Source organism: Uloborus diversus, chromosome 7 (genome assembly GCF_026930045.1).
Source record: "Uloborus diversus isolate 005 chromosome 7, Udiv.v.3.1, whole genome shotgun sequence".
Taxonomy (NCBI): Eukaryota; Metazoa; Arthropoda; class Arachnida; order Araneae; family Uloboridae; genus Uloborus; species Uloborus diversus.
In genome coordinates, this window is record NC_072737.1 from 80,757,873 (window position 1) to 80,784,124 (window position 26,252).

Sequence of the window (26,252 nt, forward strand, 5' to 3'; positions counted from 1 at the left end):
AGAAAATTTGTATATTCATCTTTTCAAACACCATACTGTAAAACTACTAAAATTTTTTTCATTTCTACTTTTCATTCCCTTGAAGATAAAGAAAAGATATTCATTGAAAATTAGCTGATTCAGTAACATACATCTATTTCATAAAATATGTTTTCTATTTCCGTATCAAATGATTGCACTCCTTGGACACGTCAACCAGTGAATTTTTTAAAGTCCTGTTCGCTGCAACCTCTCTTCAGTATTGACCTGATAACTTCAGGATGATTTTTCTCATGTTAAACTACTAATTAAAAAAAAAACTTGCATTTATAATTTTTAGTTTAACTATCAACGAGTCAATTAAGCATTTAAAGAATGAAATTGAATACTCTTCGTTATTTTATTGAATTTATTTCTATTTTTATTTTTTACATTTAAACATAAGTTAAAACAATAAGGTAAAACGATTATAAGTTTTGTACAAATTTATATTGTTCGCGAGCAAGTACAAATATTTTTTATAATTGTTACAAATCTTGCTAATACAAGAGCCCTAAAAACATATACAATATCGGGAGTTACAAAATTCCAGATCAACTGGGCCAGTATGAAAGTCATCTTTGTCATATTTCATTGTTACAAAAGTGTATAAAAACATAAACTAGTCAATTCATGAGATTTACTTGAATGCTCCTATAGTGTCTGCATTATTTATTTTTAGGTAACACCAATCTTGTTTTCTTCATTTGTTCTTACAAAATCACACAATTTCTGAAAAGTATTTAAAATATTCTACGGTGGAGTCTCAAAAATCTCAGGTAATTGGGGCTCACCTCAACTTGGATTACTGAAAATTCGGATTATCTGGAAAATCCTTCGAGATAAAATTTTAGAATTTTTGATGACCTAAGGAGGAGCATAATTTACTTCCTTGTCTAAAGAAAAGGAAGTAATCTTCACGAAAAATATTATCACTGAAATTTCAGAATAAATTTCGCTTTTAATTACCTCTAAACGAATTTGTAAAAATTTTAATGATGTCTGTGTACAAGAGCACCTATATGGGAGTGGGGGGGGGCAGTGGGGGCTCAAGCCCCCCCTTTGAAATGAGAACTTCCTTGCTTTTAGTACTTTTTTCTTTGCAAAAATGCAAAAACATTTCCTCTCCAGCAATTAATGAATAAGTTATTAAAAAATGTCGAATTTTAATAACTCTAATCTGTACTGAAATCGGTTTTTATGGGGAAAATCTGCTAAACCACGAGGAAAATATCTGAGCCCCCCTTAAAGTTTTGCATATGGGCACCCTTGTCTGTGTACCTATTTATGTGTACAAATTTGTATGCAACCAAGTGTGCATTTTGAGAGTTCCCAACTCCATTTTGATGAGTTTTGTCATAACATCTATATCTATGTGCTTGTATATCTGTTGCATGACACAAAAACAGTTAGTTGTAAGGTTTAAAATTTCGTATATTCGACTCGTGCAGCGTCAAGTTGTGAGTCTTCTTTTTTTAGTCCAATTGGGTGTTCCAAAAGGCACGTTTATCTACATTCTTTGTAGCTAATTAATGTAAATTTTACTTATCAAGTTATTATTTCCAAGTCATCTTTTAATCCATATTTAGTAGTCGATGAATATTTCATGTCAATTAAGGAGTGTTGTTAAAACTAGCCTCTCAATGCATTTTTTATTATTTACATTGTGTAATAAATGAGTTAGACAGTCGTGAAAGATTTCTCGTTTCAGATTTTAATGAAAATATTTCTTTTTGGACTAAAAAATGTAACTGAATATATAAAGTAAGCACCTCTAATTAAGCGGAACCTCAAACTTTCGAGACTCCACTGTACTCTATTTAGAACTATCAATGTTTGAAAAAAACAACAACAAAAAAGAACTTTATAACGTCACAGAGAGTATTAAATTTTAGTTGATTGTGGGAGTTATTAAAATTTTTACTTTACTTAATTTCATAATCTAGAGTAAGTATTATTAAGTGTTTGAAGTATTTTACTTTTGAAAACTTTCCAAATTTAGTGCAGAATTGATGAGTGATGTTAGTTTGCTTTAACTATGGAGCATCCAAAAAATCCACAACATACATTTAATAAAAAGATGATACTTAAGTAAAAAAAATCATAAATTATATTCTCATTGATAATTTTTTTTTATTATCAAAAGCTGACATACTTTGAAATGAAATAAAAATGTTTAGAATTTCCAAACACATATCTCAGTTATTTTAGTTTATTGCTTATTTCATTTGCTTGTATTGGAATTAAATGAGCAATGAGTATTCACAAGTAAGAAAACTACTAATTTGTAAATCTACTGACTGTTAGTTAAAACTTCTAAAATGCAAAATATAGCTTCATGTAGAACTTTTTCTATCTTCATAATTATATTTCATGCAAACCATAGTTTCATGTGATAGATTATAAGTAGTGTACATAAATAACAACTTTGTTCATAAATAATGTACATGTTATATTAGTGCATTGCATAGGTGGCGAAGATACTTTTGTCGTGAATTAATTAAGGTCAAGTACACAATATTTAACTTATAAAGTGCTGGGGGAACTTTTCAAGCTAAGAGAAATGTTGTTTCTAATCGCATAAATAAGGTTTTTTGAACTAATCATTTACTCAAATTGCATTTCATATTGCAGGAAATTGGAAACTATGTAGAATACATTAGACATTGAAGGTCCATCAGCGTCCAATAATTTCTATATGTCGCATAGATGCCTGGTTACAGGAGCGTGCACAGGGGGAGGGGGATAAGGGACATCTGTTGGCCCGAGCCTGAAGGGGACCCAATATTTTAAAAATGAGCGGTGAAATATAGAGTTAAACAATATGGAGGGGGACCCGTAAAAGTCGTTTGACAGGCCCCAAAATTTCTGTGCACGGCAATGCCTAGTTACGTGTAACGTTTTGTCAAAAACCATGACTGAATGTATTCTTTCCCATTTAATGGCTGAACATTATTTACTTCACTTCAAGTATTAACATTGCAGTTTCTGACGCTTTGAAAGCTTAAGATTGTAATGGGACAAGTTTCCTGAAAAACAAATATTTCTTCTTTTTTTCTGTATCCCGAGAAATATACCAAATGGTTACTCCAGCACATATTTGCACATTGGACACGTCGGTCTTTCTCTGAGACATCTGCGAAGACAATCTCCATGGAATATGTGGTGGCAAGGCGTTACTCGTGCACTAGACATACCTTGCAGACAGATCGCACATACGTCGTCATTATCACTCAGTTCTTGTGCACTAGCAAATCTGAATTTGTGTATGCTGGATTTTTCTTTCATCAATGCTTGCCAATGTTGGTCAATGTCTCTAATCGTCATGTAAACATTTATGAAACTCGCTGCTGAAAGAAGTATCCAGTTTTCATGAGAACATATGAATACCAGCAAAATCATGAGGCCAGAAGCAATAGACGAACACAGGCGAACAAGTACCGGTGTCCAAAGATTTTCCAGACTTTCAAACATGTCGCAGTTTAAATACGTCAGCAAAGAGGGAATTTTTTCTTGACAAGTTCTCTCTGTGATTGTGAAATATATTGCTGTTATGCCGATGTAGTACCATGTTGGGTTGAAATGCTCCAAACCTTGTTCTAAACCGAATACGAGAAGCATAAAAACGCCTGTTACAACAAAAGTAACAGCTCTAGTGAATTCCAGCATCACTTTGGTGGCTGTCATTGCAAGGTGTCGAATGTTGGAATGCTCAGACACAAAAACAATTGGTGTGATGTCTTGCAGGTATACAAGTCTTTGAGTGTACATTAATAAGTAACATATGACATTGTAGAAGAGCAAGGCATACAGACCGGTCAGTTTCTCTTCAGGACAAAACCACCTGTCGCAGAGCATAAAGAACATGATTTGGTTAATCAAGCTTGCCATGGCTTCCGACCTCTGGTAGGTTTCCACGCTGTTTCTTCTCTCCCTGTTCATTGTAGACTTTTATAAGGCAGGTAAGTTCAAATCGTTTTCGAAATGTTAATGTTTTTGTTTTTCCCCCCAAAATTATTCGATTTAAGCTCTTCTAACTGCACAGTAGATGGTTAGATGCTTTAAAATTTCCATGGTGATACCTGAAATAGAAATCAGAGATATAATTTAATGAATTTCTGAAAGATTGATTATTTTTAGACAACTGTGTTATAAGTTATTTAAACTTTTGTGTAAAAAATGAATTGAATTGTAGCGCTATTTGTCATTGAGACTTTGCACTTTATGTTACCTATAGAAAGTATCATATTTTTTCTATGGTACAATTGCCTACTACAGCCTTTTTGTCAAACCAGTGTTTTCATGTGAGTTTGCAAGGGTTGGAATTGCCCTATTTTTTTCTAAAATTTCTAGTTGTTTTAAACTTCTAAACAGTAGCATTCCTAACACGAGTGACATCCTGGGCGGTAATTTGTGTATACAGATGAAGTTACACTTTTTAGAAAATATTTTTTCATTGCAGATACAAGGGAGGTGAATATTGGTCTTAAAAGCTCTTTTCGGGATATAAACTAACATGTTAAAGTTGGCAATATGTGTTAAAATAAAAGGTTCTAGGAGGTCGCTCTTGCTACTTTTTCAAAAAATTTATTTTTATTCTCTTTATTTCTTTTTTTGGGAAGTGTTGCTTACATTATCTTATGTCTTGAAGATCGTGTGGCATATGTGTTGATTTCGAAAGCTTTTGTGGAACGTTATTTTGAAAAAGTTTCGTTATCATTTTTTGCACACCAATGTATGCTGTATTTGCATGAAAAAAAAAAAAAAAAAAAAACAATATTCCTTTCAAATGAAAGTAAGTCATTTCATTTCGTCATTTGTTTGTGCCAAAAGAACGTAAGTCATATAGTTTTGTTCTAAAACAAGCTAGGTCCTTTTTTTTTCATTTCTTAAATAACTTTACTGCCAGGATTTTTTTAACCATGTAATTTAGTTTTATTATTATCAATTGAAAGCTGGTAAAGTTTACATTTTCCTTAAACTCAAGAATGAATCTTATAAAAGAAAATCACGTTTTTTCAAGAATGAGGAAGAAATTGTCTTAGCGTCATTTGGAAACAAGCTTATCAATTATTCTTCGCCGATTTTCATCTCACTTTTGGATTTAAAAAAAAAAAAAAAAAATCTGCCAAGTAAATTAATAAATAATAAGCAATAAGGGGAAATGAAAGATTAAAATGATGTAAACAAGTAACGAAAATAAAAAATAATAATAAAAGAGTGAATTAATTAATATTTATTCAAATAAAAAAAATGAAATAAAATAAAATTAATATAAATAAATAAATAATCAAATGAATAAAAGAAGCTAAATAAATATTGAAAATAAACGTTTCAAAAATATTATCATTATTACTGCCTACTTGAGAAATTTAAACTATTTTCATCCCAAAAATTTAAAAACACTTAAAATTAAAGATCATTTTTTTGAACTAAAAAGGTTTAGTTTTTGTTTTGTTTCAAGAGGAAAAAAAAAGGGTCAATACAACCGAAATGCATTTCTTTGCAGTCAGCCTTAAGGAAGTTGAAAAATTCATTGACTAAAACAAAGTGCACGGAATCCAAGCGCTTTTTTCTTTTCATGAGGTATCACAATTCATATACAAATGATTTTATTTTTGATACAAATAAGTATTCAGATGAACAATCTTTACTTTTGTTTTAAATTTTTAGCATTAATATAAAGTAATATACAATTATAATGTAATGTACACTGGTGTAAGAAATTAAGAGAATTTTCAGATTTGATTCATTATCTCCAGAACTACTGGACCGATTTTAATGAAATTTGGTATGTACATACATTGAAACAATACAAAACAAATAACCATCCAAAAATTGAAATACGCACTCATGATCATATATAACACTCGTTAGAGTCGGATGGTATGAAACAGAGGTTGCAAAATTGGACAAAAAAGAAAAAGAAAAAAAGGGGGGTTAGTAGGGGGTATGGTCCCCTCTAACAGACATATAGGCCTTGCAGTGTGACTTCATACTTAAAATGAAGCAGTTATGGGATCCTGGGGCAATAGTTTCCACTCGTTCAATAATGCTGTTCTCAGGCTATGGATGGTCCCCATAGGGGGTGTTGTGATTTGCTATTGCCCTCCCGAGAGCGTCCCAGACATGCTCTATTGGATTGGAGTCAAGATATATGCTTGGCCAATCCATACAGTGAATATCCTCCCTTTCCCAAAATTCGTCGACCAGAAGAGCACCATGTGGCCTTGTGTTAATGTCTATTAAAATTAACTCAGGGATAACAGCGCCCCTCAAGCGGTGAGCATAGGGCTCCAAGAGCACATCCCTATACCTCGCAACTGTCCCAGATCCTCTGTCAAAGACATGGAGGGGTGTGCAGCCATCCAACTTGATGCCTGCCCAGACCGTCAAACCACCAACGCTATAATGGTAGATTTCGCGGACATTGGAGGGTAGGTAGCGGGTTCCTGCTTCTATCCATATGAACGTAGGATAATAATAGTCCGTTAAGCTGAACCGATACTCACTATTTGCCCTCCAATCGACCATTATGGAGGAGGAGGTTTGACGGTCACGGCAAGCATCATGTTGGATGGCTGCACACCCCTCCATGTCTTTGACCAACGCTCTGTGACAATTGCGAGGTATAGAGATGTGGTCTTGGAGCAATATGCTCACCTCTTGAGGGGTACTGTTAGCCCTGAGTTAATTTGAATGGATGTTAAGACAAGGCTACATAGAGCTCTTCTGGTCGACGAATGTTCTGAAGGGGAGGATATTCACTGAATGGATTGGCCAAGCAGATCTCTAGACTCCAATCCTATAGAACGTGTCTGGGACGCTCTCGTGAGGGCAATAGCAACTCGCAACACCCCTACGGGGACCATCCATAGCCTGAGAACAGCGTTGTTGAACGAGTGGAAACGATTGCCTCAGGATCCCATAAACTGCTTTATTTTAAGTATGAAGTCACACTGCAAGGCCTATATGTCTGTTAAAGGGGACCATAACCCAAATGAACCCAATTTTTGCTCACTTTTCAACCACTGTTTCATACCATCCGGCTCTGACGAGTGTTTTTTGTGATCATGCTTGAATATTTTAAATTTTGGATGGTTATTTGTTTTGTATTGTTTCAATGTATGTACATACCAAATTTCATTAAAATCGATCCAGTAGTTCTGTAGATAATTGACCAAATCTGAAAATTCTCTTAATTTCTTACACCAGTGTAGAAATGTAGCATAGTCTTTGTTTTTGGCGATGAATTATAAGTGAAATACTTTTCCAGTGGAACAAAATTTTCAAGTTCCTAATCCAGGGCTTTGCACCCCCCTAAAACAGACCCCGAAGAGTTCCTATTTTTCCTACTTTTTTCTACTTTTTAGAGCTCTCTCCTTATTTTCCTACTTTTTCCTTTTTTTTTCCCTATTTTTTCTTTCTTTAGTATAGCACTTCTAATTGTGCATTGATTCTTATTTTTACAATGCCGTACCGATAATTTTATGCATGTTTTGGTTTTGAAAAGTAAAAGGAACAAACGGATCCTTAGCTTTTCATCGAATGACTACAGTAATTTCTGGAAGGAACGCCGCGGCGTTTGTGTTTTAAAAGTTAAATTTTCGTAAGTGAATTTTTTTCCCGTTGCGGCGTTTATGATCGACTTTTCTTTTTATCGCCCTGACTTCAGTCCTACTGTATTAACGAAACAAAAAAAAATAGGTACTAGCTAGGACTCGACCGATGCATCGGCGCAACGATGGTTCAACAATTTAGCCATCGGCATCGGCGGCCGATGCTAACTTGCAGAAACATCGGCCCATCGGCCTTAAAAAACATCGAAAAGCCGATGGAATTGGCCGATGTTTTTGAAAAAAAGGACCTTTGTTGTTTTACTTTTTAATACAAAGTAAAGGAAGTTATTGTTTTCATATAAAATTGTTTACTTAAATTTCAGTATGAATCTCTATTTTAGTCACCGCTGAAAGAGTTTTTTATACAGCATTCGGGTACCAAATAAGTTAATTGTTGCGTTGTTTCTTGCGGCTGGATGTACGTATCTCTCATAATTCATAGCTAAAAAATGGTAAACTGTAGCAGGCTAAATTTTCGCATGTGGGGTGTGCGTACGTTCCAGTTGTGAACTTCACTTTTTGTTTTCGATCGGGTGTTCTAAAAGGCCTATTTACTCATTTTTTGTGGCTATTAATTACTTATTTCAATGCTAAACTAATATAGCGTCTCAAACTGACGATCATTCGGTGATATATTGCCGAATTGGAGACTATGGAAACCAGACGTGGCTCCAAGGGAGGGGCAGGGGGGGCAATTGCCCCCCTGTCGGAAACGTCTTGCCCCCCCGTCGGGGAAAATTTAGTATTTCGTCGGGGAATCTGTTTGCTTTGGCGTTTATCGTAAATGATAAAAATTTTCTCATATATGTACTCGAAAAAAAAATTAGTAGAAAAAAGTAGAAGTATCTTATATATATATATATATATATATATATATATATAAAGGAAACAAAAAATCCGGATCCCCAAAAGAATCAATCCCCTTTGAGGCAAGGTTAGCCCGAGTCCGTATAGCGTCGTCCAGATGGTGACAAAATATAGCTATTGCTTCGGGGGAAATGGTGTGTTTTGATCCTTGAAATTTCTGTTTGTCGATGCAGGGTGTCGATGAGCTGGTTTTGACCTCAGGGTGTCCACTTAAGACTAAAAGAGTACCAGCCCCTCCCCGTCCCTGCAGAATGTAGTGGTGATTACCGGTCAGATCCAGTCCTGGGTCAGACCTAAGGCGTCGTCATCGGGTTACGAGACAAATACGTACCGAATGACAATAGCCATGACGAGACGAGAGGGGAGGGGAGAGGGTTGTCATCGGAGAAAAAACATGCTTTGGAGATTTTTGCTTTTCTATTACATTTGCTAAACAGCTCTTCATCAGCATGTCAAGTGTGCAGACGCACTCATTGACTTGTTTTAAAGTACTTTATTTTCACTCAAAAGTTACAAGTAAGTTATTACTATAGTTATTTACAACTTTTCTGATTATTGTTGGATTATTCTGCAACAAAACATATCAATGAGTAAACTATCCTTTTACCTCATACAAGGAAGTGTACTAAAGTAGATTTAATTTTTTAGTCGGCAAATGCTAAATGCAGGAAAAAAATTCTTTAGACTAATATAATAAAAGAAAATAGATGTTTAACATTTTAAATACATTTTTCTCAAAAACTTATATTGATCTTGTTTGTAGGCTGCATAATAGTTTTGTTGGGAATGAAGAAGAAATGAGAATGATTTACTAAACATCGGGCTTGGCACAACCAAACAATCATTGGATTATTAAACGTCGGGTTGGTAATGCATCGGGTTTGGGTTCTTTTTGAGAAAAATGTCTGGGGGAGGGGGAGGGGCGAACCTTTTGGAAAAGGCAAAGTCCGAGTCGGCATTTGTAGGTTAAAAATTCCAAGAGTCGGAGTCATTTTCCCTCAATGCCTGTAACACTGCCAGTGATTGCGGGGTCGGAGTGAGAGTTGGAGTCGAACTGATTTTAAGGTAAAGGAGTCGGAGGAGTTGAATTGTTTGTCGGTGAGTTGGAGGGGTGATTAAAAACTAATTGTATCGAAAGCCAATGTGAGCAAGAAGCAATGAGTTGTCTTTTCGTTTCCCGCGCTGTTTCTCTCTGTCGACTGCTGTCATTGGTTTTTCGAATCAAAAACAATTTTTACTGTGTATTATATTAATTTTTGATATAATTTATAACTTAAAAAAAGTTTTGTTTGCCTATTTCTGTCCTGATATTTTTGTAGTTCCAATTACATCCTATAAGGCTTCAAAATGCAGAATTTTATATCTATTTTTCAAAATTTCCTCCGGGGAAGAAATCCCCGGGCTCTCTACAATTGGGAATATTTTGTACTCCACTTAAAAGGGAGTCATGTGTCACTTTCTTGATAACATTTCCCCTCTTCAGGTCAATCCAACACAGGATATCAGGAAAAACACATTAAAACACGATCAACAAAAATTAAAGTATTGCTGTATGTATCAGATGAAAGAGACAGACATAGTAAAGGAGAAAAAAAATTTAAAAAATGCCTCTCTCTCTCTTACACCACCGAGAGAAACATTGTTAAAACTACAAAAGGGGCCCCATACCTAAAATAGCTTAGGGCCTCGTTAAGTCTAAATCCGGCCCTGAGTTGGAGTCGGCCATTTTCCCTCCGACTCCGCAGATCTGCAAAAATGGTCCATGTAGATAAATTTTGAGGTAAGACTTTGAATTGACATTTTCCTTCCTTAGTCTGGAAAGTGAATTAAAACTTAAAATTTTAAAGTATGACAGATTTCAACTGGCATGTTCAATAAAAAGTTTGAAACTAATGGTTATGCATTTTCGAATTATGAATGCTTCAAAAAATTTGAAAAATAAAAAAGTTAGGTTTATAGTTAATTTAAAAAAAAACCTTACACAAGAGAAACTTGTGCAATTAATGTTAATTACTTTGATACTTAATAGGTTTGTTTACGGCGTAATATCGTCGGCACTATGCTGAACTACCGAATGTGAAAATTGGCTCTTTTCAGGAGAGCCGAAACAATATTTTTGTCCACCAGACGCTTCAGTTATTTTCAATGTTTTTATTTTTATAAATAACATTAAGTGTAAATCTTATTGTTTGAAGTACAGTAAACTCTCGATTATCCACGAGCGGATTATCCGCGAAAGTCTCGGAAAAAGAAAAAAAAATAGTTAACTCAATCCTTGTGGAGAAAAATTTTGTTCTTCAAAAACACGGATCTGAAATCAATTCGTCCCAGATTTTTTTCCCCCTTTCCCACGACAAGTGCTCCTTCTCAAAAAACGTGAAAGTCGAAGCATTGTCATCGACTTCTCTTTGACACGTGCCTCAAGGGAAAGCGTTCAGCTGATTTCGGTAAAACACATGTGTTTACTGAAGGTCCCTAGTTTATCCCCTAAGGAGCGTACGACATTATCCTTATCATCTGTTCCGATTGAGAAAGGTTAGGAAAACGCCTACAGGTCTTCTGGGAGTTCTCTGATGGGGTGGTCTTTTTTGTTGCGGTCACTGTTTTCACTTCTGGGCTTTTGAATGTTTTAGGTTGACGGAAAGTCAACCTCATGATTTAAATTTTAGTTTATTCTAGTTCTGTAGAGCTTGAAATACAAATATTTTTTAATGCCGCATCTCTTTTAAACGTTTCACGTTTTATTTACAATACAATCATTCTCAAGCAAAAGATAATTTCTGACTTCTTTACCTCTGGTTTTAAACCTTCTTCGCATTATCTGCGGTACCTGAGCCACTCAATTCCGCGGATAATCGGGAGTGTACTGTAGTAATAGCCCTTTTTGAGTACTATGGCAAACCATTGAATTTGAAAAACGAGATTCGCGATTTTTCGCCTTCGTTTGTTACCGAGTTTAGCATGGTGCCGACCATATTATCAAGTTTCGTTTTTTGTTTTTCTTTTGGATTACACAAAACACACGCACACATTACTTTCGTTTTGTACATTCAAAAACTTAGATCCAACGGTGAGGAGTTGAAGTCGGACTGATTTTGAGGTAACGAAGTCGGAGTCAGGAGTCAAAGGTTTTAAAATTCAATAGTCGAAGTCGATCTTTTTCCCCTTTTTTTGCAACTCTGCCGGTTCTTGTGGAATCAGAGTCGAAGGCTCTAAAATTCCCCCAAGTCGGAGTCGGTCATTTTTCTTCAGACTCCGCAGTCCTGCTTAGAACTACTGGTGTGACTATTCCAGAGCCGTGACCAAGGGGAGGGTTTTAGGGGTTAAACCCCTCCCATTGGTGAAAAATTAATAAACCAAATGAAAAAAAGTGCAAATTTGGCTTAAAATTAACTTGAATGTTGAAGTTTGTGCACGGCATTTTTTTTTTTTTTTTTACATTCCCTTTTAAATTTCCTAGAAATTTAGAAATGCCTTCTCTTTATCGACTAAAATCATATTTTGGAAAAAGAGAGATATCTTTTTTCAGAGAGTAAACTATTGAATCCCATTAAAATTGCCAATAATGGGAAAATGACATTAAATTGAAGTAAAAGGAAGTCATGTGATGCACATATCAGCTCGTTTGTAAAAGGAAGTAAAAGGAACTATTTATTGGATTTTTTCGAATTATAACCTATATCACTCAGTAAGAAAGCACTTTTCATATAGTGAAGGAATTTTTCAAATAGGTGCTGTGGTTCCAGAGATCACCTCGAACATATAAACACACAAAAATCCGCCCTCTCTCTCTTTATAATATTAGTATAGATTAAAGCAAAAAAAAAAAAAAACCAATGTTTTCTAGCAAATCTAAATAGTACCGTTTCTCGAAGATACTTGATCATTTATAGTTCAGCTGCAGCGGTGTCAGTGTGACGCTCCAAAATCTCCATAGTGTTTGTTAAATTAATAGTTCTATACTTTATTGTATGTTCTATGCAGGAGTTGTATGTTTAATCAAAACAAACACCAAATATTTGTCGCATTTATAATTCCGTTCTTGCAGCAATCATAATTTACAATTATTATTTAAGTGCGTATATATTTTTTGAAGCCCATTGGCTCAGTGGTAGACTTCCACGCCACAGGTCCGGGTTCTATCCCTATGTGTTGACTTAGCCGTTCATCCCTTTGGTTTGCCGATAAAATGAGTACCAAGCGCGCTTGGAAACTAAACCCAGGAGGTTACGCGTTAGGCTGACCACCTAACCGGAACATCTTCCTAGCACCCCAGAGCCCTTGGTCAGGAAGACTGAGATGAGCACAGTAGGCCTTAGTCCCCATGGGCTGTCGTGCCACTGGGTTTGGTTTGGTCTATATTTTTTAACTCTACAAATTTTATCCGGTTAAATGGGGGCCGGATAAACGACGTTCCACCGAAAAAATACAATAATAGATATGGTAATATTACTTAAAGCGAAATATTCTAGTAATTTGACTCCCCGCTTTGTCCCTCATTGTGACCATCAAACAGAAATGAATAATTTTTTGGCACACTGTTGTGTTTTCCTGAAAATGCAGAAATGAATGAAAAAATATTGAAACCAAAACCCCTCCCTTTATTAAATCCTGGAGACGGGCCTGGACTATTCATTTCAATAATTTAAATCTCTCTCACTACATTTTAACTTTTATTTTCTGTTTCAAACATGCTTCGGCGACCCACACATTTTCCTCCAAATAGCTGTGATTTGTACAATGATATTTTTAAAAATCTAGGAATGAAATATGTTCGCGGCCCCTATGAAACATGATCATGATTATTTATTTGATTGGCCCGGCTGCCCGCCGGCTCCATCCATCACCAGCTAGGCCTAATCGATGTAGACCTTTTATAACCATAGAAATTAATTAAAAACCGTAAAAATTTGCACCTTTTCTAATTTTTTTAGCGCAAAATTTTTATCCGTTTCCAGTTTCTATTTGTTATCAACTAAAATACTTGTAATTGGTTTTAGCAAGCTACGCTCTTCAAAAGATTTTAAATTTTTTCTCTTGATTCTGCTTTTGCGCTAGCAAAAATTAGTAGTTGTGATCGTTTTCCCTTTTCCATTCTTTCCCAAGTTATCCCGGAAAGCTAATATAATGAAAGAAAATATAAATAAATTTTATTTTATACGTGTTCTGACTCGCGAGGTGCATCTTAATATAAAGCTAGGTATCGGGCTCAAGTTTCTTTTGAATTTTTTAACTTAATATTAGTTACTCTTCTTCTATTTACTTAAGATGTGGGTTTTTCTGCTCCCCAATACCATATTTTGAGCTAGTGGATGAGCACCGCTATGACCTTGAGCCCTGGAGTTTCCACCACGTAAATTTGTGTGTTTATTAGGTTTGATTACGGAAGGAGGAGGGGGGAGGGGCGAGGAGCCCTCAGTATCTTAATCGGTCACTAACCCCATCACCCTAACGTTACCAAACATGACCTGCAATTGCGTTTTCGATACTTTAATTTTGAAACTTTTTCGGGGATGCACCTTGACTCTCACTCCCTATAAAATATCATTACAGATCGACTAAAATTTCGTTTATTGGACTTCAATTTCGTAAAATTCTTTGGGGGTGAGCACCCAAACCCTTCTCTCCTTGACATTACCGAAGATCATCTAAAATGCGTTTTCAGAGCTACAATTTCAAAATTTTTCCGGGGGTGAACCCCCGGACCCCCCTAATTTCTACACCCACAACTAAATTCCTGTTCAGTTTCTTTCTCTGCAAAAAAACTCTGAGCACACATTTATAATGATTTTACATCATATTCAGATTTTTCGTCAAATTTTGATTTTCAGACAGTTCTAGTTTATTCATCTCGCGATGAACCTGTTCACAAAAACCTAGTTTCATGTTTTTCATTTTAAATTTGATTTTTTCCCCTACATATTTCATTTTATCTATTTTAAAATTTTTATTTTTTGCTTTTAATTTTTATGGGGAATTCGTGTTCTTAGACGCAAAGAATGATTAGCTTCTTTATCACCTGCATTGGGGGGGGGGGCGGGGGGGGGGAATCATGCAAACTAAAATTTGGCTATGCCCCCCTGTCGGGCAAGCTTGCCACCCTGTCGGAGATTTCCTAGAGCCACCACTGATGGAAACAAATATGAGATGGCGAAACCGACTTTGTTTCATTTTGTTAGATTCCAGTTGAAACGACGGTAATTTTTAATTTTTTGATATTTGTAATATGAATCACAGTAATGCAGTTTTTTCTGTATTGCTTCGGCGGAGCTACAAGTTTGAGGACCGTCGAAATACATTTTGGGGCCCTATTTCTCTATCACAGAAGTTGTAAAACATTTATCATAAGCATTTTTGTAACTCCTACGGTTCCCCTATGGTTATGGGGCCTCTCGCGCAATTGCAACATTTGCTATATTTTAAATCCGCCACTGCACGTCAAAACAAACTCGGGTGCAAGTTTTAAAAGGGTTTTCCTGGCTCAATGTTTATGATTATTTTGAACTCTATTTTTTACGATTATTTTTTGTATTTCCGAGAACACTTGCGTGCCCCTCCTCCAAATCGAACAATTTCTGAAATTAAACTCTAGTTGTACTTCTGAGTTGTTTAAAACTAACACCATTTATAAAATTAAAATTAGAGATTTTTTTTTCAAGCTTTATCTATTGTTGTCAGAAATTGATTAAAGACGTTTTGAATGGAAACATAATTCGGAAACCAAAGGGACTTTTGAATTTTTTCTTCGAAAGTGCTGAAGTATACACAGAAACTCTTCCGAGACGTTGATGGTAGCGGTTCTGTACTAAAAAAATGAGGCCGAAGTTTAAAGTTGTGAGTCACTCCAAAATCAGAGGGTGACCCCCCTAACCCAACCTCGTCGTTTCAAGCACTTCTTAAATACTTAGCGATTATTTATTTTGGTCAAGAAATAACATCTTGCGTATTTCTTATACTTGTTTCACCTATATTTCGTAAGGCGCCATCTTTTTTGCATCATTAATAGCGATCAATTTTTTTTTTCTGTTGTAAGTAACTATTTTTATCTCTCTCTCTCTATATATAAAATAAATGAATAAGTTATTTTCGTTTTCATCATATTTTTAATAATATGTTATAGAAAAGTTTCTTAGGATTTTCTATTGTGCAATTTTTTAAATTTCAGAAAATTATTGTTAAATTTCAAAATTTAATTTGAACTTGTTTATAGTGCTTCGTAAAAGATTAAACAATCAAATTGTTCAATATTACGTGTGAAAACATCAGATCAAGTAGTATATGTATTCAATTATTAACTTGATGTAAATATTGAGTTTGTTTATTGTGGCTGCGTTATAAGAACCTCGCTCTTTTCGTGGCTATTTCTTTTTTTTCGCAAAATTTATGTCACGGTTATAGCTTTTATGAAAAATGCAAACTTTTCCTTTCATAAATTTTAAATAAGTATAAAAATATTCCTATTATGATTTAATATTGTAATTTATCTGTTCCCTTTTTTGTTTAATTTGATGACTAAAAAATGTCTACGTGCAATCTTTCCACTTTAATTGCGTAATTTGTTGACGGTTTCATAGTTTTATTCTTAATTTTTTTTAATGATTAAACAACATAATTTAATGTTTTTTAACGATGTTTAGTGTACCTAAATCTATACATTATTACAATATTACTGAAATCTTAGTCATAATTCAATTTAAAAAAAAAAGTCAATTGGTTGTTAAACAGTCTCTTTGTTTTTCTTCCTTTATTTTTATTTTATTTATTTATTTATTTATTTTTGCTGTTGTTCTTTCTCTTCCATCATACAGCAGTCAAAAAAGGAGAAGCATAACTACACCCTATACAGATTGTACATAGTACGATCCAAAAGTTCGGGGACAAACTGTATTAAACCTTACCCAAAATAGTTCACATTACCTAAGCACATGCACCTTCAAAAGGGCACCTTGAGAGACTATGTACTTCTGCCAGTTTTCATATAACTCTTGGAAACACTCCTGGAAGCCATTTTTCGCTACCTTCTGTGATGCAGCTTTATCTTCTCCTGAAGGAAGAAAGCGGCGTCCATGCAAATGTTTTTTTTTTTTTTTTGCTGGGAACAGTTAAAAGTCACACGGAGCTAAATCCGACGAAACGTTATGTTGTTTGTTTGTCACATCAACGTTGTCAGAAGTGCATAGTCGTTCAAGGTGAGTATTTTGTAGATAGATGTACTTCGGTAAGGTGAACTATTCAGGGTAAGGTTTTAAACAACTTGTCCTCGAACTTTTAGGTGATACTACGTACGTATGAGTTTTCAACTTACTATTTCATAACGTTTTTGAGTGACGCAAGTTTACGCGCATGAAGCCGTCACAAGAGAATTTGCGATAATTAACTAAGGAGGCGTTCAAAATAGATATTTTGGTCATCTATATGTTCTTAGGTACATATGCATGTACAGATGTGCCGAAAAAACTTGTGAAGTTTAAATTGGGTGAGCGTAAAATAAAAATTTAGGTCGAAATCTGATTTTTTTCTTTTTTTTTTGTGATTACAATTCCTTATTCGTAGAAAGGAAGTAAAGTGAAATGAATCAATGATCCTTTAAATCCCTGACAATCTTATCAATTTATTTCTGTTAGATTTTTTTTTTTTTTTTACCATCGGCCAACGGCATCGGCCATCGGCAATCGGCCATTTGGAGGAAAACCATCGGCCATCGGCCATCTTTGAACAATCGGCCAACAATCGGCATCGGCCCATCGGCCAAAAAATGCCATCGGTCGAGCCCTAGTACTAGCACATTCTGATGCAATTATATATTATTTACTCATCAATTAGAAGCTTTAATTAAAGTCCGACTGTTCAAAAAATGCGGGAAAAACCGAATTTCCTATTCGCAAATTTTTTGTATGATTGCAAGTGAAATGGAGCTCTATTTAAACAGAAAGTCAATGTAAAACCTTAAAAGGAACATAAGGAAGCAAAAAATGGAAAACTTGTACGCTGTACATATTTTATTGATGTTAGTATAACAGAATAACAGATTACAGATAACAGCGACAGATAACAGAAATTCGCAAAAACGGATCACTTCAAAAATAATCGTGGAATCTTTTTTCGTACATAAATATGATTATTGTTCATTCTAAATCATAAACTTGATTATAAAATTTATAAAATTTCATTTTCTTTCCTTGCAAAGAGTGTATTTGCAAAAAAAAAAAAAAAAAGCACCAAAACCTGGATGGGCAAAACGTTCCCGATTTTTGGAGAAAAGTCGGAAATCAATTTAAATGCAATATTTTGTTTTCATTTCTTCACATTTTTAAAGTTGGGGGATAGAGCTACAAACTAATATGTATTTTTTTTCTTTTTAATGGGTATTTTCTACTCTGATATATCATCAATATCGAGGAGTTGCTCATCATTTTAATGTGCTGTGTTTATGGCAATGCGACATTTCTGAGCATTTAAAAATTTTTTTGACAGACTCTTACTCTGTCGGGGTGCGGCAATTATACCGATGCAGCGTATCTACTGTAAGTTATTGTACTTAGTGTGCCTGATCAAAGGGAGGGGGGGGGGGTGGAGAAAGAGATATATGCAGGCATTTGATGCCAAGTGCTCCCCCCTCACTCTCAATTTCATGAACAATTTCCGAATGAATATTTTTGTTATATGGTGAGGATTGAGATAAACTACATGCCTTCCCTTTTATGCACAGAGAAACATTAGTAACTGATCTTTGTCTTTGATAAAAATTTTATGTTTACCATGCATCGATGTTTCCTTTTATTTTCGTGACAAAAATTTTGGAACAAGAAGGAGGTAAAAATCATCAAACCATTAAGACAATATTCGTTTTTATTGCTTGATTAAAATTAGAACTGGCTCATCACTTTGATTCCTCCCCCCCCCCCAACCCCCTCCCCCGGAGGTAGCTAGCGAAGAATGTATACTGAATGCAAATTTTATCTGCAAACAACAAAAACCGCACAAACTTGTATAGCTAGCATTAATTTTCCAAAGCCAGGGAGGGGAGAAATTGATCCCCATAAATGACGTGCCTGAAACAAAAATGTATGTTGAATGCTAAAAATACATAACACAGTACAAACTCTTTAGTTGACTTATTTCGTTATTTATTTAGTTTAATTATTTTACTATAAATTTTATGTCCCATATTTAAGAATACATTTATTTTAGTTCTGCATTTTCAGTCAATTTCCTTTTTTTTTTTTTTTTCAAATTAAAGCATCTGCTTCTGTTTATGCAAGAATGCATATCAGCTGCTAATTATTTTTAACTAAAACTAATTTAATATTTGCTTTGCTTTTGTATCATAGTTTATGATAACAGGAGCTGAAAGTGATAGTATTTTTAAATGATAAATGGATGCACTCAAAGGAATGTTTTCGTTTTTGACAAAACAAATCTTTAACAAAAATGGTTTTATTGAGCCAAAATAGGACGCTATATTCCATTTTATTCTTTCACACTTAAAAATGTTATTACTGTATCGGTTAAAGGTGTTTCTTTGTTTAGATTTTATTTTCATATTTTTGTAATTAATATCTTTGTTTCCACCAGTTTATTTTTCATACTGATGATTGTCAGTCGTCTTGACGTGTGTGTAGTCCTATCTATTTTTTCCTACTTTTTTAAGTGATTTTTTTCCTACTTTTCCTATTTTTTTAATTTTTGATTCCTTATTTCCTACTTTTTCCCCTCAAAAAACCACTTCGGGATCTGCTAAAAGCCAGGGTGCACCCCCTAAATATCGCAATGACCCCCCCTCCCAAAAAAAGCAAGAGCCCCCAAAAGTAAAAAATACCCATTAAAACCCTCCCTAAAAATTTCAATGGCGCAGTCTTCGCCATGACCCCCCATAGGTGAGCACCCCCGCTAATGCACTAAAAAAAAAAAAAAAAAAATCTTGGCAACGATAGAAACAAGTATAATTAAACTGAACGAAAAAATTCTACTTTACGTACTATCTTCCTCGTTAGGGAATGAGTTCTTCCAATCCTTTCACTGAGTTTTGTATAATACAGTCTCAAATATAGCTGTTTGCAGGGTATTTAATTTACGGATTTTTTGAGACTATACTATTTAAACGGTGCATTTTTTTAAAATATAAAACATAATTTACCTAAAGTCTGAAATAAGCTTCAATGTTTTATTTTCTTACGGTACTTTTTTGAAGTTAAAATTTAATTTACTCACTTTTCTGCACTCGGCGCACTTTTTTGGCACTTATTTTATAGGTTCAGAAGTACAATCTTTCAATTTCGTGTTTTATGCAATTAATTTTAATGTAGAAGCGGTGGAATTCTTAGTGATACAAGATAGCAGTTTCGAGCATGTGAACACTGCGGTTCTGAGCTTTGTTTACTATGTATAGTATAAACCGAGAGAATTTTTTTCAATAAGAAATAAACTTTCAATAAAATTATTTGAAATGATTAAAAATAGAGTATTATGAAGAGAGGAGAAGAAACGAGAATGTGCAGTTGTATGCGAAAAGCTATCTCTTTTAATATTAAAATATGAATATACAATTACAAAGAAGAAAAGAAATGCGCATGTTTTGAAAAATAAAATGTCATTTTCGATAGATATCTTCAACTATTTAAATAGTTTATTAGCGTTTTCGTTACATCATCTATGATAATCACATAAAACTGAGGCAATAACTATAAATGGGAAAATTTTCACTTTATGTGAAGCGTGTTTTTTTTTGTGTGTGTATTCGCACAAGAAGAGCTTTATTTTCGTTAAAGTAAAATTTGATGGTTTTCATTTCACTGTATGCATTTATCAATGTCAGAAGATAATTTTCTTTAGGGAGAAAACGCACTGTAGTGCACTTATTTCATTTAGACACTTGGATAAAAATTTACCACGTGGTTTTTGATTTAAAAAAAATGTGCATTTTTGTCACATTATTCAGCTTTTTTTTTTGTTGAAAAAGTATACTATGTTATTAAATATAATTGGAATGCATATGAAGATTAATGATTGAGGAGGGGGGAGATAGCGGTCAACTAGCGAAAAATCACTGCATTAGGATTAGCAATCTGTGTCAAAACCAAAAGTTCTAGGAGAAGGGTTGACCCGAAAACCGCTCCCCCTTATCAAGCCCCTTTTTGGCTTAAAATAGGGGCTTGCCTTTGTTCGATTCTTTCAATTATCGTAGTCCTTAATTTTAACTTTGACAGACAGACGACTTCCTAAAACTAATCAGCTTTTTCTTCCCTTTTCTTTTTCTTGGCATCAGACCATAGGGTCGCTCCATCAAATGTTCCCTGAATCCTCTTCTACCAGACGGCTGAGCAATTTCAGGCCTCAGTGAAGTTCATCAACACGGACTTTTGGTGCGCAGTTCAGCGACCGAATGAGTTTCATGAACTTGATTCGTCTCTGCTTTTAGCTGCTTGCAGAGCGGTGCACTCTGTTTTCGAAGTAGAATGTTTCTTCTTCTGCTATTACCGTTAACGAAAAATGCCTTTCAAACTACACCCCTCACCCGAGAAAAAGGTAGATAATCTCCGTACTTCCTCTTTTCGCATTGGGATTTTCTGTAATGCGCGTAATCATTGATATTGCGCTTTATTTGGAAGAAAAAATCGATTTGATTTTATGCTATTTTATAAATAATCAATTTGTTTTCTTATGTTAGATTTTTGTTTAAAGTGCTCTAACATAACTCATAGAAAGTTTAGGAACAGTTTTACTTAATTTAGTAAATGTATATTAAAATTAGTTGAGCGATGGTCTTTTTTTTTTCTTTCACAATGCTGGGAGAAAAAACAATTATATTTGGATTAATATTTTCAATGTTGGTGCCATTGGAACAGCACGGAAGCATAATTTTTCTATTGAAAATCGCATTTCAATGAACATTATTAGATAATATGGTTTATCATCGGGGCCATCCCAAGCCAGGTTGGCGCTAGGGGCGAATATACTCTGGCGCTTGCGCCCCCCTCCCGCTTAAATGAAAGTTGTTTAGAAGAAAAGTTAGCTTTTAAATTTTGGGAGCACTCCTTTTAAAGGATTTAGTTTGGTTTTCAAAGTAAATTTGCTTCACTTTTTAGGGAGAGAAAATTTCAGGTCTGCCTGTAGTGACAATTGGAGCTAAATTCAGTTATGTTAAAGAAATGAATCTATTAATAATATTTTTAACGCATTAATACCTTATAAAGCTTTAAAAACATAATTGCACAACTATCCTGCTTTTTAACGTTAAAATTCACCACAAGGTGCCATGTCATGTCTGAGCGCTCGGGATGACCGCCTCGCTTGTCACTCCTATCGATGTTTATTATTAGAGAATTATGTAAAAATTGGATGCAGGTTTGCGCTTCAAGATTGGATTCCAACTTTGTAGTGCTCCGACTTTTCACTATCTTGCAAAAATGGCTCTCCAAGTAATAATTGTAGTTTATTTTTATGACTCAGAATATGAAAAACGTTCTGTATGAGCGGTTTAATAAAAATTATATTTCATAATTACGTGATTTAAAATCCTAAGGAAAACAAATTTCGACTAAATCTAACCAATTGTTGGCTTTTAAGATTAACTTTTTAAATTTTCAATAATGTTCGATAGATAATACAATAGCGGATGTTATGAAATAGTCATGTCTATACGAAATACGGAGTTTTCTCTTCCATTAAGGCTGATAATGTTAACCTACTTCTACATTAAATACATCGGTAATGGTCTGGTGTCAATTTCGTTCAGTTGTCTGCTGCAGTGCGTTTTCTATGAAGAAGGCTTTATTTTTGAGTTTTTTGAAATTTGAACAAGTAAATTTTAAAAATTTGTTTTAATTTTTATCGTAATGTCCACTAAAATAGTGATAGTTTTGTGTCGTGCTCACTCATTAGCTGATATGTGTTTCTGTATAATTAATGGATTACTTGTTCCAAGATGGACCTTCGGGTTACATTGACATATTTCCTGAAACACGACTAACAAAAACATAAAATTCATAAGAACTGAGGCATACCAATAAAAAAGGAAGCAGAAGTTCTTCAAAACAATTAGAGTTTAGTTTTAAATGTGTTTCATGAAGCGTTGATGATTTTTTCCATTGTGATTTCTGCCAATGAGACTCTACATCAGATGTTGATTGAATCTCTAAACATCTAGGTTTCAAAAAAAAAAAAAAAAAAAAGAATTTTGGTCTTGTTTTTCAAAATTTTGACATTATTTCGTGAATCCTACATGGCACATCGCTTTAGCTTCTATACTGAAATTCCGTTTAAAACTCCATTTTTTTAAAAAAACTTTCAATTCACTTCAGAAAAAGCATTTAAATACTTTGTTTTGGTATTAATTAAGTAATGATATTTTTTTTAAAAGTAACACAATTATTAAAGATTATGGAGACAAAAAATTTGCAACATTCTGTTTAAAGTCCATATTGAAATTCACAAGTATACAAAAATTGATTCACATTCGTGATAAAGTTAAGGTTACTGATATATTACAGTGCTTCACAACCTTTTTTACTTTACGGCACACTTGATTTTTGGCTCGATTGTTGCTGCACACTGAACCAAATTTAATATGTCAATATGGACAATGTTTTCATCATTAACTAATCGAAGCAAGGAAGGGAAAAAAACAGCGTTTCTATATGGATTCAACATTTAATCTTTTAAATATTTCAGTTTCTTTAGAAATTGAATTAAAGTTCATCATGAATTTTAGTGGCTATTATGACAGCAAGTCCCAAACTTAGATTTAACATGAGTGAGAAAGTTATATCTGTCATGAGGGAAAGTGACGCTTTTTATTCAGCTCTATGATGAAAAGAGTTACAGGAGGTTTTTAAATCGAGGATCTTGCCACAATATTTTTGTTCTTGAAAAGTGTCAATGCTATGAATAATGGTTACAGTAACAGCTCATAAATAACGTGATCAGAAATTTTCAGGATGCTCTTTTTACTAACAGTCAGTGTACGTCCAAAGGCGCTAAACCACAGTTTTAAGGAGTGGTCACTCCTGAGATCAATAAATTTTTCTTGTGAAGAAAGTTTCTTGCTAATGCGTCAACGGATCACAAACCCAGTCATTTTGTTCTGTGCCAGTCAACTTGAAGTAGTGCTTAAACTTTGTTTTGAATCAAGGCCAAATGTTCTACCACGATTTTAAGCTCTTCTTTCAAAGTGTATATACAGTTGGGGCAAACCTAACCTGGCAGCATCGTAATGATGATTTGAATCTGCGTAGCCTTCGTAATGCTGCCAGGCTAGGTTTGCCCCAACTATAGTTGGTCCGTTTAAACATGTCCAGTGGGCCACAATCGAATTTCTCTCTTCATTATTGAATTTTTGGTTGGAATCCGTTTACAATTGGAATCCGTGCATACATATGGACACAATACCCACCGTGTCCATGAATTCTTCGATTCAGTTCGTTAAGATTCTAAAAAATATCAACCGCCTACGCTTGTTTTCCCAGAAAATACTTGTCTTGGAATAAATTGGTACGTTTCGTTTCGTAGTGAAACACCAGAAATTTGTACTTCGTCCCTCAACTGAAAAATTCTTGGCAGGACCTTGCTTCTCAAAAAACAGCGAACCACCGTCTGAAGGAGGCAGGGAGTGATGATCTGCCCCCACGTCTTCCGAAAGTACAATGAAAATATGAGAATGAAATGGTCTTAGTTGCATGAAGTTGACAGTTTTTACTGCCTCAACCATGACTAACTTCAGCTCATATTTCATATTGTTTGCCAGGAAAGTTTCACGATGAAGGAAACCGATTTGAACACCTGGATTTTGATTTTTCGCATTCAACATGAACCCTTCGAAATAAGCGTGCTCAGGGCTTTAGAAATGGGGGTACCATTGTACCATGAGGTTGAAATTGCGCTTGGAAAGGCTATCAAACTTGCTCGCTTAAGGAACATTTTCAAATATTGTGAGTAAAAAAGCATTTTTAAAGCGTATGAGGTAAGAAATTAATGAACCTAAAAATGTAAAAATTTTGGTGACTTTCGTACTAACTTTCATTTCTATGTGCAATGGGGGTACCACGGTATCCCTGGTGACCTCCGTGCACACGCCTTTACCCTTCGATATTTCCCATCTTTGCAACTGCTCCATCACTTCATGCGTGCGTGCAGTTGTAACACTAGATCCCGTTGCTTCTTACTAATTTAGCTGTAACGCAGAATATTTCATTACCCGTTACATTATGAGAAAGTTCTTTGCAGAAAATAAAATGATCTTGAATGCCGTCCTCATTAGCAAGAAAAGTGCACTTTTTATCTGTTGATTTATCAACTTAGGGAAAAAAAAACAGCTTCTTGTAGTTTATCAACCATTGTATTTAATGTCTCCCCACATGTCATTAATTAGTCGCATGATAACATCGTTTGGAATTGGTACTTTGACCACTTCATTCATTGCATCGGAACCAATCGTTCCCCGTACGATTTCATTACATGTTGGTAAAATAAATGTTCACACCGTTGGTATTAACTTAATGAAACTAGCAACAATTGATGAAACTAGGTACATTATATGTGGTTTTTTGCTCAGGTAAAATAGGTATTCTTTCTTATTCTACAACTCTGAAAATACCGCGGCACACAAAGGACCTTGTCGTGGCACACCAGTTGAGAAGCACTGCTATATTATACACTGGAACTGCAGAATATTTTATGCTGGAAGTTTTAAGTTCATCACTGAAAATAACGATGCCTTGGTGCACTAGCACACGATACTGATCTAGCAGTATTCCTCCTAATCATCAAAGCTATATTTATGAAAAGACCATAAATCTTGTTGTTCTATTTTTACAATAATTATAATGCTTTTATGTAACTCCCTAAAACACGCTTCTTCCAAAATTTAGTCGTTTTATCCATTTCTAATCTTCTACTCCATGCTGCCCAAATGTTTCATATTTTTTTCTATAGAATTGTAAAAACTCTTTTGAATAGGTTAAAACTTAAAAAAATTACTTTTGCCCATACATAAGAAATGCACAACTATTTGAAGTGTAATCATTTATGAATTTGACATTTTAAATAAACTACGCGGTGAACAAAATCCATACATTAGAAAGATATTACACAATGCTCAAAGTTGCTCTGGTATTGTATTTATTTTGATTGAAAACACAGAAAAGAATTGCAGTATTTTCGCAATATAATTTGGCGTTCGAGAAATGTTCAGGTATCTATGGTAAGACTAATTGCGTAGCATTTGTGACTTACCTTCAAAATAGTATCCACAAGTGACAGCTGTGTTTTGCTACCGTTTCTTTCGAAGACAGTTTCTAAAATGAAGAACTTGGCCCCCGACGTTGAGAGCTAAGATTGGGTGTATTACGTCAACGTCCCATGACAACATCACTCGTCTGTCGCGTAGTTTTCTCCGAGAATGTTGTGCCTCTGATTTTAACCTTTTCGTGATGACACACCTTCCAGCTACCACGAAAAAGGTTCTTACGTCATTTCTATTCACGAAGAAGTGAGAGAGAGAGATGAAAGCATCAATGAACTTCTTCAGCTTAAGAAAAAAAAAGTTTTTTTCATCTTAGAATATCAATGATGTTAATTTTAAGCAATAAGAATCAGGCTCGACGAGAGACCATGTGTGCCTAGTCGGAAACTAGGGGCCCCGCCCTTATGGGACCCCGTTTCGGAAACGGGGGTAGTATAAGTTTTATTATTTTTATTAGGGAGGGGGCCCCGGAGACCAAACTGACTAGGGGCCCGCCTTTTCTCTCGGCA

At 34.6% G+C, this 26,252-nt stretch overlaps 1 protein-coding gene across 1 annotated transcript; it reads right to left on the reverse strand.

Annotated features, from left to right (window-relative positions):
* Positions 1 to 360: 360 nt before the first annotated feature.
* On the reverse strand, positions 361 to 25,771 carry LOC129225767 (RING finger protein 145 homolog). Its single transcript, XM_054860272.1, has 2 exons — positions 25,734 to 25,771; positions 361 to 4,100 (listed from the first exon to the last, which is right to left on the reverse strand). Exon 2 carries the CDS (start codon positions 3,958 to 3,960, stop codon positions 3,103 to 3,105), a length of 858 nt encoding a protein of 285 aa, XP_054716247.1. The 5' UTR covers positions 3,961 to 4,100; positions 25,734 to 25,771; the 3' UTR covers positions 361 to 3,102.
* Positions 25,772 to 26,252: the final 481 nt, after the last annotated feature.